At 33.3% G+C, this 21,005-nt stretch overlaps 1 protein-coding gene across 2 annotated transcripts in view; it reads right to left on the bottom strand.

Annotated features, from left to right (window-relative positions):
• Window positions 1-21,005, bottom strand: part of LOC111051137 (calbindin-32) — a 105,384-nt gene that overhangs the window by 13,037 nt on the left and 71,342 nt on the right. The window contains exons 5-10 of one of the 2 annotated variants that reach the window (XM_022337564.2): window positions 9,043-9,129; window positions 7,287-7,343; window positions 5,209-5,292; window positions 4,621-4,676; window positions 1,465-1,510; window positions 236-247 (exon numbers count right to left, since the gene is read on the bottom strand). In XM_022337564.2, coding sequence (XP_022193256.2) covers window positions 236-247; window positions 1,465-1,510; window positions 4,621-4,676; window positions 5,209-5,292; window positions 7,287-7,343; window positions 9,043-9,129 — 342 coding nt within the window. The remainder of the gene's footprint in view (window positions 1-235; window positions 248-1,464; window positions 1,511-4,620; window positions 4,677-5,208; window positions 5,293-7,286; window positions 7,344-9,042; window positions 9,130-21,005) is intronic. The other variant, XM_022337565.2, reaches the window with a different exon arrangement.

Genomic DNA, 21,005 nt, shown 5'->3' with positions numbered 1-21,005 from the left:
CTCTACACAATTTATAGCAAGTGACTTATCCAGATATTTCAATTTAAAAAAGGGCTATTTGACAAAAGGATTTAGATGGAATTCTCAAACATGAACACTATATTAGTTATATTGCAAACTTTGTAACACTCCAGAATTACTGCATATTATGTTTTATATATTTTAAGAAATTTTTTAAAAAGCACAGCGTAACATCTTTTCAAAGATTTCATTATACATCTTCAGACCTACTCACTTCGATTCCGTCCTGTAATTGATTGTACAAAATACATATAAAAAATGAGAGATATAATAATCGCAAAAAATTGAGTAGGCAATGCATAGATTAATTTTTTATAGTAAGTTAGTTGAAATTATTAAAATTATAATTTGTTAGTTAAAATGACGCCTTGAGTCAATTTATCATAATTATCTCAAAAATCAAAATATTATAACATTAGAGAGTGAGAAATTAAATCTTGAGCTTGTGAATAAGAGAAAATTTACACAAAAATATGTAGATGGACGTGAATAATATGATTCTTCTTTCTGTAAAAACTCACACTATAAACAAGAACTTAAAATTCATGTGGAATTCAAGACAGAGCTGAAGATATTTTTCTATCACTTATATAAAATGAGTTGGAAATTATTGAATCATCTTGAAATTCATTTCATTTTATGGCATTAACAACTTCTGTACAGTTCCAACTCAGTATCAAGGCTATGATCACTTTCAAAAACTTAACACCAGAAATGAAAAGACTGTGCTCGTACAATTATTTAAATTATTTTTTTAATCAATTTTCTTTAACTCACTGTACAATTCTATAATAGGTAATTATTCAAATACACCCTGTGTATTGGTAAAATAGAAAGCAAATATTTTTTCAACAGTTGGATTTTAATTTAATTATTATTTTCATAATTTATTTCAAATGAAATGAATTAGTGTGGGGTAGCAATCAGCCATATTGTTTTATGTTCCATAAGATCAATATATAAATCTTTCAAGACACATAACGCCGTTATTTATGGGAAAAATTCACGATTTATGTGTCATTGAAAAGAAAATTCAATTGATCAGGGAAATTTATTTTCACTACTTTAACAACTTGGACAAAAATGAAGTTTTTTTATAGTTTTTTTGGCTGCTACTAAGTTAATATAAATGCTACATTAAAAATATAGTTATCCAAAAAACTTTTTCAAGAAAATCCTATGTAAACTGTCACCATAATGTGTTTCAAAAAGTTGTATGATTCAACTGTTTTACATTGATCTTATTGGTCATCAATAAAAAATGGCTAACTGCTTCTGCCCAATTCAATATTAATTTCGATAAAGATTATTTTCCTCTACCAACTACGAAAGTTGTGTGCTCTGAGAACGGAATATACAGTACGTGTGAGTATTTATGTGAATATTATAGAAATTACAGGGAATACTGTAAAAAGTATATGGAGAGATGAAAGAAGTACCTACCTTGAAAACTTGTCGGCATAGAAAGTTTTCCTTTACTGGTAAAAGTCTGGGTCAATGAAATCAAAAAACAGTGTATCACAATAGGCTACTAGATAGCATCATTACTGAAATATTTACAAGATTGAAGAATAAGTTCAAAGAAATTTTAATACAAAGATTCAGGTACCTGTAATAGATAAATGAGTACAGTGAATTGTAAATTACTTAGAAGTAGGTAATGCAAGAGAAAACAAATTTGCTACGTGAAAAAGTAGAATGAGAAGCCGAGAATGAGCAAGATCATTTTAAGATCAAAGCTTAATAATAGTCTATAATATACATTAGTTTTTTTTTTCAATGATATCATGAGAGAGGAAAAAGAGAAGCTTATACGGAAATTTGATTAGTTTCAAATAAAACTAAGATTTGAATATGAATAGTGTAGAATCGAGAAGGAGGATGCAAGAATTAAGAAAATAAGGATGTTATAAAGATGTAATGATGTCGGATTTCATGAGAAAGATATTGGAAACTCAGTTGATGGAAAAATATAATAGATTCGGTTAATCGGGGAGAATAGAGTAGAGAACTATGGAGGAGGAGGACGAGGAGAAACAGGAAAAGAGGGAGATGGAGGAGAAGGAGAAATAGGAAAAGGTCAAGAATATGTGGAAGAGCCACAAAGGAGAAATCAAACTTATATGAATTTGACTCAGAAAGCAGTAAGTTTTAAAGTCATTGAGAAATGTTCTAGGGAAGCAGTGTTGAGGTTTACCTTGATAAACAGGTAAGTAACTAGTGAAGAATACTATACATCTGAACATATTAAATGTCTATGATTCATTAATATACATTAAATTCAACGTTGACTGAATGAATAATGGTAATATAAACAGCTTCAGAAAGCATTTTCTTACAACTATAACGTTATGATCGCTATATGAACCATATAAGATGAGTTCTGAATTAATTCGGCCTATATACATCTTTTTTATTGACCTCGTAATGAAAAAGGTTTATTGAGGTCTTCCAAGACATTCAGTGTCATCAATTCGAACCTGAATGAATAATATGGGGCCTTTTTTGAACCTCATATTATCACATGTTGCTAAATTAAAGACATGCGGTAGACGGGCGAAGTTCACAGAATTGAACAGTGTGTCTTCCTCACGAAACGGCTTCTTCAGCAAAACAAATGAGATATTTCCGACTACCCTCCATACAAACCTGACTTGGCCACTATACTCATACTCAAACTAGTATTATATTCATACTCAAACTACAGTTGGCCTCTATACTCAAACCTGACTTGACTAGTTACTCCTACCTTCTTCCCGAAATCAATACATGTCTTGGAGGCAACGCTTCCAAATCAAAGTTAAATGAATTTGACTATCAAAACAGTAAGTTTGAAAGTCATTGAGAGATTGATTGATAAATACAGCTGACTTAATTACCATAGTTTGTTATTTCTTGTTAAATCTCATTTTATCATGTTCCATCACTATAGTGTGATCCACGTTATAATGGCAGTGGATAAAGATAGAAGAATTGCGATGCCGATTCTCTGCATCAATTAATTATATTTCTACATTGTCAAAAACATAATTATCATCGTTGTGGACCTAGAAAAGGATATTACCACGGGCTTTGTCGAATGATAGACAAGGATAGCAAAATCAAAGTTGATCAAATACTGTCATTATAACGTGGACCTCACTATAGAGTTCAATTCTGTCAATTAAAGCCTATATTTTGATCCAAATATCTGTCTTTACTATTTCAATTTAATTGACAGAATTGAACTCTAGTTATGGAACATGATAAAATGAGATTTGACAAGAAATAACAAACTATGGTAACTGAGTCAGCTGTATTTATCATATCAGAGATGTTGTAGGGAAGCAGAGTGGAGCTCCAAACCAACGTCATAGCCCAATTAAACTCATTTGGCGGCACATTTTATGAACAGGATTTTGGTAATATGTTTTGAATATTCTAATTGGCAATAAATGAAATTGGTAGGCTGTGGTCTACTGGTATGACAGACGCCTCAATCTTCACGGCGATTATGATGAAGAATATTCATAAGAGTAGGATATGTGTAGCTTTTAGTGTTAAAATTATTATTTCATATCCATACATCTTTCATGCATGGCCAATTGGAGGTTGAAAAATGACCCTCGTAGATACCGTAGATACGAATTCGAATAGGGACTACAGTTTACCACTTTCCCACCACAAATTAAGTACTAGATCCAAAAATTTTTTTTGGATAGTAGTTCTCATCGAATTTCCATCTAGCTGTTAACCCTGTTGTCAATGTCTGCAGTAGCAGAAGTCTTCGGGGTGATTTGCAGCATTTATTTAGGATTTTTGTTAAATAATAATTATAGATTATATTATGAGAGTGCAACTTGGAGTATTGGCGAGAGAGATGCAATAGTCATAGAATATTAAAATTCAACACAATTTGAGAGAATTGTGTTCAAGTACAAGTCGGGTTAAAGTTATTGGAAGAATAGCACCAAGTGATTACAAATGGAAAATTTCTTATTGCGTTATAGAAGCTTAACAGTCGTAGAAATTATTGTTCCAAGAAACTACGAAGTTGACAGCTTCTTAAAAAAATGGATACTCAAAAGTACTTACTCATTAGCATCTTACCTCCATGATGTACAATAACAGTATAATATTCGCTCCTCAATTGCAGAAAAGTAAATACTAATTAGAGGTTGGTAAACTAATTATTTTAGAGACAGAGATAAAGTACAGAGTGTCCTACTGTAGTATGTTCCAAGTTCCATTAGTTTCTTTAAATTTGTTCTGTATTCTTGAAGAAACTTTGTTAACTCAAGAACTATGTGAGAAAGAAAGTGAGTTGCACTTTTTGGCAATTTATACAAGAAATAATAGTGTATTGGAAGGATTTCATTAGCATTCATAGGTATATTTCTAGTACCTGATATACAAAATCAACCAGATATAGAATGATAATTTCATAAAATATTTGAATATTCATAGAAAATAAGAGGGTAATAGCAAAGCAGAAAGCTATCAGAGAAATAAGTTATATTGAAAAAGAGTAAATCACTCACTGATTTATATATGACTTCGTACCCCAGTTACTACCATCGTAGGAAATAATTAAGAGAAATAATGATAAATTGAACTTACTTGGCCATTTCAGACAGCTGTAGACGTCCGTCTTTGTTAGAATCAAAAACCTGAAGCTGAAAATAGGAAAAGTTCAATTGAATATACTGAAATGTTTTTGGATAAGACAAAGAAAAGTCAAATAGTGCTGGAGGGAGATACGTCATTAGATGTAGTAGTCATGAGATTGTCTTTTCTTCTTAAGGGCTACTCTTGAATATAAATAAAAATTAGAAATTCAAGTACCCTTTCAAAATTGCTCAATCACGACATTTTTCGGCTATATAATGTCATTATCAAGACGTGATTGAACAATTTTAAAAGGGTACTTGGATTTATAATTTTTATTTATAGCCATGCTTTATTAAAGCCATCTTCAACCTTTAGAACACAAAAAGTTTTAAGGTTAAATCCGAGCAGATACTTTCATTGAGTTCAATTCAATTGAATTGAAACACAGTATTTGATAAGCAATGGAGTAATGAACACTGGAGTCAGTGATAGTTAATAATGAAATTCAGTTTACTTGTAAACAACTATTAGAAATCATGAGACTAATTGATTTTATCATTGAAGTTGTGTGAAAATTGAAGGTAAGAGTTTTCTCACCATAGTATCAGTGTACTCGATGAGCTTATCCTCGGTTACATCATTGATTCTCTTAGCTTCTTTCAGCAGATCTCTGAGGAAATTCTGTAAAAATAAGATTTCGAATAATTTAGAAAGAACACAGATCACAGTGTCATAAGTATCTATAAAACGAAATGACACACAAACTCACCCACTCATTAACTGCGAAAAGCGAAAAATTGCTCTCTGATGAGCGAAAAATCTCTCTATGTTCTCGAAAAATTAGACAGAAATGCCGATTTTGGGGGTATCTATGGCGTAATTCCAAAGCTATTTGAAATATAACATTTAAAACGTCAAACTGGAGGAGTCCGATCCCCCCTCTAGACGTCAAACCTTCACTTGCAGACCAGAGTATATATCAGTTATCATCGTAATTACAAGCTATCACCGTAATATAATGTTCTTTCAATTAAATTTTGAATCAATCTATTAATGCATTAATTTATCTTTCAATTATAAACAATTGACCCGTTCAGTGCTGAGCTCTGTGAACAAGATTCTGAACTGGGCTGGTGACCTGTGATTGGCCGAGAGCTTAACCACACCCACAGCCGATAGCGGACGTCACTAGTCTACGATTGGCTCATGACCGGCCATTGGCAGGAATTCACTTTCAAAATTTTCAGTCTTTGTTTCAAATTAAATCCAACGTACTACATACGGCATTTTCACACCTCAAGATTCACGCGCCGATCATGAACGGAACGCAAGAGGTTCGCAAGATGATCGCGCGCCTGTCTTATTGTTGATTTCAAACCCAGGAACATTCAATAGCTAACAAGATAAAACCCCGCTTGTTATAAGCAGTACAGCTCTGAGCTATAATCAAAAGGTGATTTCTAAGCTATAACTGGAATCACTATTCAAAGATTAATAACTGATGGAGTGAAGCAAGCTCAACTAGAAGAGTGCAGGCGAGCAAAGCGAGCCTCATCTCTAATGATTCAGCCAGGGATCTGGCTAGACGGATAAGGCGAGCAAAATGAGCCTGCCAGCTAGTATTATTTGTAACATGCTATGGAAATGCAATGTTATACAGTAAGATAAGCATACCGGGTAGTGTACTACTTCATATTTTTATGAAAGCTGTTGAAAGATTCACTCAATTAATTGCATTTGTTAAAATTAACTACAAGATAATACAAGTTCTGTAGAATTTATACTAGTAGTTCTGTGAACAGTAGACCTCACGCAGTATTCTCATCCACAAGTACCTGATTGAAACTATAGACCTTATGGAAATACAGCAATAGACTGGCTTCTCCACACATCTGTGTAATCACTTGTCAGCTGATTTATGATGAAAAATTCTATAGTCTGATTTTTACTCTAATATTGGCGTATGAAGGAGGCCCCTTTTTATTTATTTTATTTATTTATAGTTTTTACAAAGAAGCACTGTCTGGGAGTAAAAAACTAAGGATACTCCTTGTACTATTTTCCTCCCAAATTTAGATAACATTTTAAAAGTCCGAAATAGGGTTATGATTTCACATTTCTAAAATTCAGTTTATTTTTACTCAAAAACAATAAAAACTAAGAATTTTAAATTTTGACGGTTAAAAAATATAATAAAAAAAAGATATTAAACGAAAATTACCATTAACTGAAAAATTTCTGCGTAATTTCACAAAATTTAGAGCCAGAAAAAACACAACCCACTATTCAGTGTCGTATTTTTCCTTTTATATTATCCTTGAAATGCAAAATTTCCAAAAACCTTGTATATACGTCGACGCGCAATTAAAAAAGGAACATAACTAACTGTCAAATCTCATGAAAATCTATTACCGCGTTTCGCCGTAAATGCGCAACATATAAACATACAAACATTCAAACATTAAGAGAAATTCCAAACCGTCGACTTGAATCTTAGACCTCACTTCGCTCGGTCAAAAAATATAATAAAATGAAATGTTGCACTGGATCAGCTATGTTATTACTATCATGCTATTTAGAATCCATCATTCGCAATGTTAGATGATTTATTGTTAAAAAGGTACATGCTTTATCTTGACAAAATTATATTGATGTAATTAGAAAATTGCGTTTACCTTGAGTTCATCGGCCTCTATGTAGCCACTACCGTCAGTGTCGTATTCTCTCCAGATCTGTAAAAAAATATATTTTCATCCTAACTCAAATCATGAAAATTTGTTGATAGATAAAGTAAAGTCAAGATAAATATATTTCTTGATTAAATTCTTCTCAAAATTGCTTGGAGAAAGCCCCTAATAGATGGAAATAATGACAGTGACTTTGTTCTGAATAATTACCACTAAGATTAAAAAATCATCAATGGGAGCGAGTGAGAAGTTGCTATCGCGTTTCAATGAGAGAGTGATAGACGGAAATTCTCAACAAGGAAAATTAATTACTCTTCATTAATTGGGTTTATAAACTAATTTTTCTTGTTCAACATTTCCCACTCGAATAATAATTGCACTGGTGGAGTGGCGAGTTTGAAATTGAACAAGCTAGTTTAATTAGTTCGGGTGCGAGTTGCAGAGAGTGCTTAGGAAAACACCACCTTCTAATAAACTCTGCAAATTGGAAACAGTCACCCTTTCTGACTTGAATTGATTCCCAATCAGCATGATTGAGTTTTGAATAATTATTGCTTCACAACCCCAAGCTGCTGAACTTACGATGTGCAGAAATGTTCAAATTATTTGTTGAAAAACTTGTTCTATAGTGAGGTCCACGTTATAATGTCAATAGAGAGAAATAGGAGAAAAACATGTTGCCGATCCTCTCCTGTCCTGTCTTCTATAGACGGTAGGTGATACAAGTTTATTGATGTAATTAACGGTTCATTCTCGTTTAAAATAATTTATATATTATTGAGCAAGAAATTATATTTCTCAATAAATTTTCATAACTAAGATGAGATATTTTGTTAATTAATTATTAATCCTACATTGTTAAAACACGATCTGGCAACAGAGCGAAGCGAGAAACGAGAAAGATATAGCGCTATCAGTTTTGTTGAATGATAGACAAGGATAGCAATACCATTGCTAATCAAGCACTGTCATTATAACGTGAGCTTCACTATAGGAAAATGTCGATTTTTTTAGGATCGCCTGATTTGACTTTCCTCAATGATTTTGTATTTTTAATATAGAATTTACACATTCCATATTGAATGAAAACTACTTGATATTGGCAAAACTACTAATAATTAAGAAAACAATTTGAGATACACTAGTTTCGATTGATACAACATTACCAGTCTCTTGTAAATTGAAAGTTTAACATTGAGCAGTAGAATTAGTTATTAAGTTATTTTTGTATCACAATGAATGAGCACAGCATGTTTTATTTTGTTAAATGATTTTTTGAAATAAAGAAACATTTGTCTGTCTGTCTGTCTTAGTATATAGTAAAAAAAAGTTTGAATGAAGCCCTACGATTGGTTAACCAATTAACTTTTTGTGCAGTTGAGAAGTTGATATTGTGGTAATTATTCATATTGAATGAAAAAGACTGAGAAATTGTCAAAAAATCACTGATTTATTGATAATTAGAAAGACCGGTTTCGGTTATTACACCATTGTCAATCTCTGATAAACAGTTTATCAGAGATAGTTTGACAATTTCTCAGTCTTTTTTATTCAATATTAACCAATGAAGGTTACGCTCTACTGTCATTGGAAGAGACTAAAAATGCCAAAGTACACTTAATACAGGGGTGCCCACAGGGGGGTGTGTGTTAAGTATTCGTTCTAATAAATTAGTTGCTGACAATATCAGTTCGTTCTCATTCACAATCATCTAACAATATAATTTTGATATAAAAACACTTACCTTCATGAACTCAACACTCGATTCCAATGGATTGTCGAATCTGAACAAAAGAAGGAAGTTTTCCTCCATAGGCAGTAGTTGAGCCAACTAGAAAAACAAATATTAACCTATCAAGAACTGAAAAGCCTTATGTCCGGTTTCTCAGTCATTCAATAAACAACGCTATAGCAATTGATTCAATAACTTTATGTATTCAATAAATTTTTATTGGTTTCTTAAACATATTTATACTAGGTGCGGCAGGAAGGGTAGATGTTTTTAGAACAGATAGTATTCTGATTTGGGTAGTCGGATTGGGCCAGCTGAAGTGAACATGTGTTCGGTAGATCATACCATTTTTTCTAGTCATTGTTTAATCGGCATCATGGATTCGTGGAATGTGCAACATCGTGTGTTTACTTACGACAGTTTTGTGCGTAATAATGAGAGTATCATTACAGTTCAGCGCGAGTTTCGTCGTCATTTCAATCTTGCGAGAAATGAAAATGTACCCACTCGTAACACCATTTTACGTTGGGTAAAATCATTTCGTTCAGTAGGAACAGTAATGAATAAACGACCACCAGGGGCTCATCGCACTGTACGCACTCCACAAAATGTGGAAAGAGTTCGGCAAGCCATACTCCGTAGTCCTAATCGATCTGCTAGGAGACATTCTTCTGAACTGAACATCAGTGATCGGTCAGTAAGGGGTATTTTACATAAAGATCTAGGATTTCATCCCTACAAAATGGCCATTGTTCAACAATTGAATCCTGGCGATTATGTAAAGCGGCTGAATTTTGCTCGAGAAATGGAGGCCATATTTGACCAAAATGAAAACATAATTTTGTTTACGACAGATGAAGCACATTTTCATTTGAATGGTACCGTTAATCAGCAGAACTATCGTTATTGGTCAGATGAAAATCCAAAATTAATGCATGAGAGACCATTACACAGTCCCAAGGTGACAGTTTGGTGTGCTGTGAGCAGTATATTTGTTATTGGTCCATACTTTTTTGAAGACGACAACGGGACCACTGTAACTGTAACCTCAGAACGTTATAGACAGATGTTCACTGAATTCTTCCTTCCTAAATTAAGAAGGAAACGTATTCCTATCCGGCAAGTATGGTTTCAGCAGGACGGGGCGACAGCTCACACAGCAAGAAATTCAATGGAAGCAATTCGGGCTGTTTTTCGTGGTCGCATCATTTCTCGGTTTGGTGACATTGATTGGCCTCCTCGTTCTCCAGACCTGTCCATGTGCGACTACTGGTTTCCTGAAGTCACGTGTTTACCAGCATAAACCACGTACACTTCAAGAACTAAAGGGAGCAATTCGTGAGGAAGTCGAACAAATTGGCAGGGCAATGTTAGAAAGAGTACAATCCAACTTCCGAGAGCGGCTTGTAAAGTGCATTGCTGAAAACGGCCGTCACCTGTCAGATATTGTTTTCAAACATTAATTTTCTAAAATTGTAAAATAATGTGAATATTGTTCTGTAAATAAATGTTTTTTTTATGAAACGACATATTACTTTTTTGAAAACCGTTCATCCTTTCTGCCGCACCTTGTAGAATCCATAGCTATGGAACGATTCATCTGTTCAATGAATCTGGCAACATGGCATGATCTCAAACCGGCCACTTTCATAAGCAAATTTGGTGCCGGTTGCATAAAAGCCGGTTAAATTTTAATCGTGATTTAACCCCAAGAGAACCTATCAGAGAAGCCTTCTTATGAAAAAGGCATTCTCTGATTGGTTCTCCTGAAATTAATCACGGTTAAAATCTAACCGGCTTTTGTGCAACCGGGCCTTGATGTTATGGTAACCATGGTAACCAACCAAATCTTGGTTGTTTATTCCATGCTGCTTATTTCCTATGGTACTGACATCTTTTGGCTGATGTCTCCAAAACAAGATGACTGACGACGACACCACATAAGGGCTAGCTAAGTATAGTGCAACTTTGATTCTGTTTTATTTTGAAAAATATGGTGACCTACACTAATTTTAATTTAATTTGTGTAACTTAATTTCTCGATTGCAACCAAAAGTTTGATTTATTCCATTCCATTCCGAAAATTTGACACATTTATCCATTCCGTAAATATATTTATAGGCTGGATTTTGGCACTATAGTTTATCGGCTGGATTTTGGCACCATAGTTATCGAGAGATTTATGGATCCAATAAGTTTATGGAGCGTTCTAGAAATGCATTTCTCATGTTTATCGATTCAATAAAGTAATTGAATGGATAAACAGTTCATGGAACGACTGAGAAACCGGGCATTAGTGTAGTATATCGAGTAATTTTTCCATTAAATAATACATTGAGAAATATTTAGTACATAGAGTAATAAATAATAAAGAGTGTTTTTGAACACCAATATAATCGTTCATGAAGTTTGTATAGATAGAAGATGGATTACTCATTATCAATTCAAGGATATAACAGGAACTAGGTAGCAGTTTAATCAATCAATAATTGCATGTTTTGATTCGTGAGTACTCTCCAATATTATAGTTTGAATACCACTAATTTGGATCATTTGTTGTCAATCATTGTAATCATGGCCTTTTCCAGTCTTCCCAGCGATTTCCAGTGTCTAGACATCGAAGCGATAGGATGTATATCACATTGTATTAAATAATATAATCTTTTTTATTTATAACTTGAACTATTTTGAAGTAATCACTTCAATCAATGAACTCCAATTCGAAAGTTAACTATATTCAAGTATAAAGGTTGTGGAGAGATACTGAGAGTAGTTTAATAATAACCATCAAATATTGCGAACATATAGGAGTGTCAGAGAGAGATTCAGTTTCCTTTATTCATGTGTTTAACAAAACATAATTCAACTTACGTTCTAGCGTTAAAAATAAATACCAGTAGCGGTAAAATGACATGGTGAATCATATTAAACTAATGAGTTCTACAATAATATTGAGCAAGAAAAGTGATGAAAAATGCAAAAGTTAAGGTACTACTGTAATGTTTTCACATGAAACGGTGAAGTTTGGACCTTAAGAAGTCCATTCTCAGAGAGGGTATCAAGGATGCCCTCCCCTTCAGCTCTTAACCGTAAAAAAGTTAAAAATTCAAACAAAATATTATGTCTAAGCGAAAAAAAAATTAAGACTAAAAATATCAATAAGTAAAAACCAAATCATAGAAACGATGAATCATTCAGAGTTAAATCAATTAACAGAGAAAAGTAAATAATAATAAGGATAAAATAAAGGAAAAGTTAATTCCCAATAATTAGAAAATCGATATCATATAATAATTGGAATAAAGAGGGAGTGAAAGTTATTATTAGAAAAGAGATTTGTTGATTTAATCCAAAAACAATGTAATAACAAAGGGAATTATTCTACAAAAGAGATTAGTTTATGTAAATAGCAAGATAATATGATTATGAAAGTTCATGAAGAAATAATAATAATTCTAATTAGGAATTATGAAGGGGAAATTATAATACAGAAGAGAGGGTAAGGGATATAGAATGAGGTTGCTAAGATCCACTCGAGGAAGAGTTTGAATAAGAAACAATCTTATGCTAAACTTATACACATTTTTTATGCTAAATTACATGAATGAAATAAAAAGAAAAACCCCATCATTTTTACTTGGGAGTGGAGGAAAATAATTATTATAAAGGATAAGGATAGGGATTAAGGAAGGTTTAATTGAATGTCATGCTGCTTTAGGGTTGGACAGTTTCAGCCATTTTTTCTAAAAGATAATGTCTCAATATACGGGTGAAGCCCGCTCGACTCTCTATGGACCTAATTTGATTTGGGAGTGCATTCCATGCACGACAACCGCTAACAAGGAAGGAATTTGTATTAATAGTTGTTCGATGATTTGGAATTCTTAGAGTATTTTCACCTGTTCTAGTGTGGGAAGCATCAATTCTCCTACCTTCAGATACAAATTTAAAAACGTTTTTGAAATAGATTGGTTCACCATATTTTAAAATGTCCCTAACAAGCTTGATTATACGAAGCATTCTCTGATCAGGTAACTTTAAAGTTGAACTATCAATATGGGCTTGAGTGATTCGTTCATGGCGTTGGAGAGAGTAAACAAACCTGAGGCAATAGTTTTGACATCGCTGAAGTTTATCGTTTAAGGTTACTTGCATATCATTGAGCACAGAATTACAATACATAAGATGTGGGAATATGAGCGATTTGACTAGTAACAATCTAATTTTCTAGGAAGAATATCTTGCATCTTCTTCAATGATGCATGGCAGAGAATATAAATTTACAAGTCTTATTAATTTGATCAGACCAGTCAAGATTTTTGTTCATAATAATTCCAAGGTTTTTAACTGAATCACAGTAAGCTACTTCGACACCATCAACATTAATATTGTTGAAAGAGTTTAAATCGATGTTGTTTACTAGTCTTGAATATCCAATTATTATGGGCTGAGTTTTTATAGGGTTGAGTTTTAGTCCGTTTTTCTTTGTCCATTCTACTATTGAAATTATATCGTGATTCATTTTATTTACTGTTTCATTAATTTTAGTGATTGGGCAGAGAGAGAGAGAGAGTGAGCGTCTGTCATCGATTTTAGGCCTGTGTTCAATCGCGCGTTGTACAGTGTACCTAACAAACCTTTTCTTATATAATTAAAAATAGATTCGTATTGAAATGGAAATTTAATTTCTCGTAGATCCTAAAATTTTAGTATTATGCTACATGTTATATTTACAACAATATACAATATTTCTATTGAATATCAGAACAGAATATTTGCTTGTGCTATTGCTATTGCCTTCAATTATTGTTGTTTGTAGATATTGCCTTTTTACGATAAAAGATTCAAAATTAGATAGTTATGCATTATTAAAATCATTTCACTTATATGGGCTACTTTATTCAAATTAATAAAAACAATATAAAACTTGTAGTACCCTTCGTAAATAACTAGTTGTTGAAATGTTTTGAAGTTATTTAAATGTTTTAATGAAAGGGTACTACAAGTTTAAATATTGTTTTTACTATGTATTATTTTATAAGTCAAATTGCAGTAGAAACTAATGCCCGGTTTCAGAGTCGTCACATAAAGTTAAAATCAGGCATTCAACTTATTTATGAAGCCATAACTCCACTTTTCGTTGCACAGATGTCAAAGTAAACTATAGCTCCCATAAAACTAAAAACGCCCACATGATTTCGTTGCACAGTCGTCAAAAAGAGCTTCTTTTTATCTCCATTAGCTAAAAACGGTCATTTAAGTTATGGGCCCGAAGTCGTGCTGTTAAATTCAATATCTACACTCGCCAAATGCATTTTAGAGGTTGTGATAGCTTTTTTTGAAAGATGTTTATTGAAAACCATCTGTAATATTATCGCTAAATATGGTGAGAAATCTCGCCAAAAGCCAAGATTCGCCATAATATGGTTTATCAATTGTATGTGAGGTCTTTTAGGTCTGTTCACAGTGATGTCGATTGCAACTTTGCCCGATGCCAAGACATTGGTTGGATAGAAGCATGTACGGAAAAAAGTGAATAGAGCTGCAGTGTGACCTATGTGTGATACAATTCGAGATATAGCTAAATGGGCTTCCTCAAACGACTGTGCAACAACGTTGCGACTGTGCAACGATCTATGTGAGTGATTTTAAATTATGTTTCACATAGCTATGTTTGATTTTATGTAGGTAACGACTCTGCAACCGGGCATTAAGTAAAAACGTCTAGTGGCTTGATAATAACGAATCACAGCATTCTGTTGATGGTCACATTCAAAGTAAGGGGTTTCAAATTCTCTCTTCAAGAATAAAAAAATATCAAGATGAAAGTAAGGGGTTTCAAATTCTCTCTTCAAGAATAAAAAAATATCAAGATGAAAGTAAGGGGTTTCAAATTCTCTCTTCAAGAATAAAAAAATATCAAGATGAGAGAGAAGATATCAAGCAGGCATTTGAATGACTTGGACAAGATGAGCGACCTTTGCTGCCTTTCGACGAGCTTGTTATGTCGCGAGAGACGCGTCTGCTCTGCGTAGGTGACATCGATCTCATATTGCTCTAGTGGGCGATTCAATGGAAAATCACATTCAGGAGCAAAGTTGCTAGTTGCGTCTTGTTGATTGCTTGTTGCTTAGTTGCTTGTTGCTTGTTGTGTGTCAGACTATGACACACATCACATTCAGGAGCAAAGTTGCTAGTTGCGTCTTGTTGGTTGCTTGTTGTCTTAGTTGCTTGTTGCTTGTTGTGTGTCAGACTATGACACACATGTGAAGCAACTTCATTCACACGTGAAAAACATCTTCTGCATTCGCAGGTGAGGAAAATTCTCGTGTAGCCGCTATAGGTTCACAGACTACTTGAAGAAAAAAATGAATGAGAGTAGCCTCTACATAGGCCATTAAAATGTAATGATATTCTATACTCTCTGTCTGTGACTGACGAAAAGATTCGAAGCCTGCTAGTGCCACATCATTAGGAAATATGAATCACATAAAAAAACATGTAAATTTATTTCCAAGAGTAGAATCGCATTTTCGCCGTAAAGACACTAGAAAGATACCTATCATCAAACTTTAATATTTCAAAGTTGTATGATTTATACAAAAATAGTCATTGAGAGGAGATTGAGATCAGTCCAACATCAATAAGCTGATACATATAGTCTATTATTTGAATGTTATATTGTTTCCAAATGCTAATACCTGGATAGCAACTCTCTTTGTATGAACTATGTTCAATAACAAATAAAAATTTTGATTGATTGCGGATTTGATTGAAGTCTTATGATCTCAACTATTTTTGTATGTTCAACAAATATCAGTGTACACAGTGAAACACCTTTAAGAATTGCTCAGATGTGAGTTCTCTCCAAGAGTAATGGGAAAGCTTATACGTTGTGTGTGTGAGAGAGAGAGAGAGAATCGATGGGATGGGATGAAGGAGGAAGATAAAAGTCAATTGAAAACTTAACATTTCGTTGCATAACTTTTTCCAAGCATTGTTGTGCGTTCCTTTTTCTAGTGATAGCGAGTTGTATTACAAGAGAAAACAGAATGTACATAATTTTTCAGTTTTTGATAAAGGCGGATATTGCTATGATTGTATGGGATTGATAGGTAGCGACTCTGCAAATATGACTATACCTATCTTAGAAGAAAGGTAGCTGCGAGATTGCGTGGCTCTTGAAGAATTTTCCAGAGACAGTGACTCCTCTTGTAACATCTTAAGGTGCTTACAGATATACGCGCCGCGAACATGAGCAATTCACTTTTAATCAGCTGATTATATCTGTATTTTTACAGAAACGGTAAGATACAGATATAAAAAGCTTGGCATCAGCTGATTAAAAGTGAATTGCTCATGTTCGCGGCGCGTAAATCTGTACGCACCTTTACAGTGACACATCTACATCTTACAGTGACACATGTGTGGGACAAAATAGGAACAAGATTATTCCTGCTGCAATTTGTATGCAGTGAACAAACTAGAAAATATTAATACTTTTTGTGTAGTTGAGAAGTTGATATCGTGGTAATTATTCATATTAAATATAAAGACTGAGAAATTGTCAAAAGCCACGGATTTTATTGATAGTTAGAAAGACCGGTTTAGGTTGTTAATAGTCAATCTCTGATAAACTATCAATAAAATCTGTGATTTTTGGCAATTTCTTAGTCTTTATATTTAATATGAATAATTACCACAATATCAACTTCTCAACTACACAAAAAGTATTAATATTTTCTAGAATCTGTGATTTTTGGCAATTTCTTAGTCTTTTTATTTAATTGAAATAAAATTAATATTTCGGATCGGAGTGATGTTGGAGGTACTTTATGAACTCTATTCTTTTAGTCCAGAGACCATACAGGATTTGAATGATCAAGGCTACACAGAATAGCCTTGAGTACAGTGAAGGCATCACTACAGTGAAGTCAAGAACTTTATACTTGTAGTGAATTTCTTGACTTCACAGAAGTGGAGTCAAGAACTTGACGTGAAATCAAGAACTCTATACTTGCAGTGAATTTCTTGACTTCACAGTAGTGGAGTCAAGAACTTGACGTGAAATCAAGAACTCTATACTTGCAGTGAAGTTCTTGACTTCACTGTAGTGGAGTCAAGAACTTGTTTGTTGTAGTGTTTGATTGCTGGTCAGAATAAATCATCATTAGCTAAAGTTTAATTTTTCTAATCATGCATAATTTTGCTAGTCTTCTAATTAATTATTTACTACATTGTTTCTTGTTAATTATTGTTATTAAGTTGCCTACATTGTATCTTGTTAAGTAGTGTTGTCAATAAGCTGATCCATATAGTCTATTATTTGAATGTTATATTGTTTCCAAATGCTGATACCTGGATAGCAACTCTATTTGTATGAAATATGTTAATAACAAATAAAAATTTTGATTTTTGATTTAAGTCGTATGATCTCAACTACCTTTGTATGTTTCAAAAAACATCGGTGTACACAGTGAAACACCTTTAAGAATTGCTCAGATGTGAGTTCTCTCCAAGAGCAATGGGAAAGCTTAAACGTTGTATGTGTGTGTGTGTGTGTGTGTGTGTGTGTGTGTGTGTGTGTGTGTGTGTGTGTGTGTGTGTGTGTGAGAGAGAGAGAGAGAGAGAATCGATGGGATGGGATGAAGGAGGAAGATGAAAAGTCTATTGAAAACTTAACATTTCGTTGCATAACTTTTTCCAAGCATCGATGTGCGTTCCTTTTTCTTGTGATAGCGAGTTGTATTACAAGAGAAAACAGAATCTACATAATTTTGCAGTTTTTGATAAAGGCGGATATTGCTATGTATGGGATTGATGCATTAGAAGAAAGGTAGCTGCGAGATTGCGTGGCTTTTGAAGAATTTTCCAGAGACAGTGACTCCTCTTGTAACATCTTAAGGTGCTTACAGATATACGCGCCGCGAACATGAGCAATTCACTTTTAATCAGCTGATTATATCTGTATTTTTACAGAAACTGTAAGATACAGATATAAAAAGCTTGGCATCAGCTGATTAAAAGTGAATTGCTCATGTTCGCGGCGCGTAAATCTGTACGCACCTTTACAGTGACACATCTACATCTTACAGTGACACATGAGTGGGACAAAATAGGAACAAGATTATTCCTGCTGCAATTTCTATGCAGTGAACAAACTAGAAAATATTAATACTTTTTGTGTAGTTGAGAAGTTGATATCGTGGTAATTATTCATATTAAATAAAAATAAATTGTCAAAAACCACGGATTCTATTGATAGTTAGAAAGACCGGTTTCGGTTGTTACACCATAGTCAATCTCTGATAAACTATCAATAAAATCTGTGATTTTTGGCAATTTCTTAGTCTTTATATTTAATATGAATAATTACCACAATATCAACTTCTCAACTACACAAAAAGTATTAATATTTTCTAGAATCTGTGATTTTTGGCAATTTCTTAGTCTTTATATTTAATATGAATAATTACCACAATATCAACTTCTCAACTAAACAAAAAGTATTAATATTTTCTAGAATCTGTGATTTTTGGCAATTTCTTAGTCTTTTTATTTAATTGAAATAAAATTAATATTTCGGATCGGAGTGATGTTGGAGGTACTTTATGAACTCTATTCTTTTAGTCCAGAGACCATACAGGATTTGAATGATCAAGGCTACACAGAATAGCCTTGAGTACAGTGAAGGCATCACTACAGTGGAGTCAAGAACTTGACGTCAAGTCAAGAACTTTATACTTGCAGTGAAGTTCTTGACTTCACAGTAGTGGAGTCAAGAACTTGACGTGAAATCAAGAACTCTATACTTGCAGTGAAGTTCTTGACTTCGCTGTAGTGGAGTCAAGAACTTGACGTGAAGTCAAGAGCTCTATACTTGTATAAAGTTCAGTCATAGAACCAATATCAATTTAACGCACGTGTACACAAACAGCTCAAATTCGGAACTGTTGCTAAGGTAACACATCCGACAGCTAAACTACACCTTTCTTTCTCGCAACTGTTGCTAAGGCAACACATCTGATAGCTACACTATGTATTTCTTTCTCTCAAATGGGATCAGCAGTCTTCTATTCCTGTCCAAAACTCCACCCTGGTATAACACTCTAAATCTTCTTACGTCAAGCCTTTCGAGAATTTTACCAACCCTCTTCATGTCGGGTATCCATACCTTCTCCGTCTTCAATAAACTTCTTAGCGGCCTTGCTCTGTGACTTCTGTGAAAATATCGTTTTATTCTCTCTTTTATATTTTGATCATTGATTTTGAATTCATCTCCACGATCGACTGACTCTTGAGAGAAAAAGATATGATAAAATATCCTCATCTTCATCTTCGAAACAGTGGATAGACATAAATTACTTGACTCTTTTCAACCTTAGATTTCAGACCGAGAGCAAATCTGATTCTATCCTATCGTATAATCTACTTAGGCCAGTTTTCAGACGTCCTTAAATCGAATGGTTCTGGAGCTGAAATTTGATATTGAGCTTATGGAAACCCACGTGATCTTCCTCTACTTTTCCAGCACATTTTTTCACTCATCTTTTTACCTTTTTCACTCATATTTCTATCACTGTCTTTTGACACCATGTAGTAAAGACAAGTCATAGAGCCAAGAACTGAAATCAATTTTATGAATGTGTTCACAAACATGAAACTGTTGCTAGGGCAGGAGTTTTATTACTAGCGAAAATTGATTTTTCATGACAAATTTTTACACATCTGATAGGTACACTACAGTACTGAAGGTGATAGATAAACTCAAAGAAAATTTAGAAGGAGAAAGAATATTTCAAATGCTAATAATGTCTTCCATCTTTATTCTTTATTGGTTCATACAATAAGTACATCATCATGGATAGGGAGAGAAAAAATAGGGTATCCTTGTGCTATTCCACTTCCAAATTTAGATAAGGTTACGCATAGTCCGAAATAGGTCAAGTCATGTAGTTGTTGTTCACTTCACAAAATTTTCAGTCCTTAATTATTTTTACAAAGTAGATTTTCAAAGTTCGATGCTTCAAAACCAAACATAGGAGAAATAGTTCACACTATTACCACTAAAATAGGAAATATTCACATATTGAAGAAATAATTTTGCAGGACCAAAACCATCTGATTAAAAACCGGCAAGAATTCAAATTGAGGATTGAACTTGGCTAGCAAGTTAAAACTAAACAAATGTTTGAATTAAATATAAGAACTACCAAGCATACGTACAATCCACTGTTTTTATATAACTTAATTGAAAAGATAAATAATTGTAAATACTAATGACTTATTGAAGTCTTGATTCTTAAATAACAAGCGTACTGCAATATATGGAACCGGAATGTGCGAGGAAGAATTAGATTGCAAAAAGCAAAGTGATGCTCTACCAAAATTTGTTCATTGCGTAGAGACTCATCCAACGAGTTAGCGAGGGTAAACTATGGAAACCTAACATGAATTTGAGTAGAAACTCATAAGAGCTCAGTTAGTTACTTTAGTTAGTCAGAAAATGATTTGAAAATATGAAAAAGATTCCATTTGTCGACAACTATATAATATAGCTTCTATCAGCTCCATGAATGGGTTATCCATGGAGGTGACATCCATGGAGGGGACTGAATCTCCATGGAGGTGACTTAGAATTCAATAAAATGTTGTAGTTTTAACAAAATTTATAATAATCAAAATTGTATGTTCACTTATTAACATAATTTGAGAGTTTTTTTCTATGGAATGAACAATGAGTAAATAAATTAGACATCAATGGATGTCACCTCCATTGATAACCCATTCCATGAAGGTGACTAAATCTCCATGGAGCTGACATAGAATGCAATAAAATTGTGTATTTTTTACAAATTTAAAATAATCAAAACTGTATGTTTACTTTGAAGGTTATGTTTCTGTTATGTTATTAACCCATTCCATGGAGTTCCATGGAGGTGACATCCATTTCATTTCCTCATTGTTCATTCCAT

Source organism: Nilaparvata lugens, chromosome X (assembly GCF_014356525.2).
Source record: "Nilaparvata lugens isolate BPH chromosome X, ASM1435652v1, whole genome shotgun sequence".
NCBI classification, from domain to species: Eukaryota; Metazoa; Arthropoda; class Insecta; order Hemiptera; family Delphacidae; genus Nilaparvata; species Nilaparvata lugens.
Note: the sequence above shows the minus strand (reverse complement) of the source record. Positions and strands in the feature narration are given on the sequence as shown.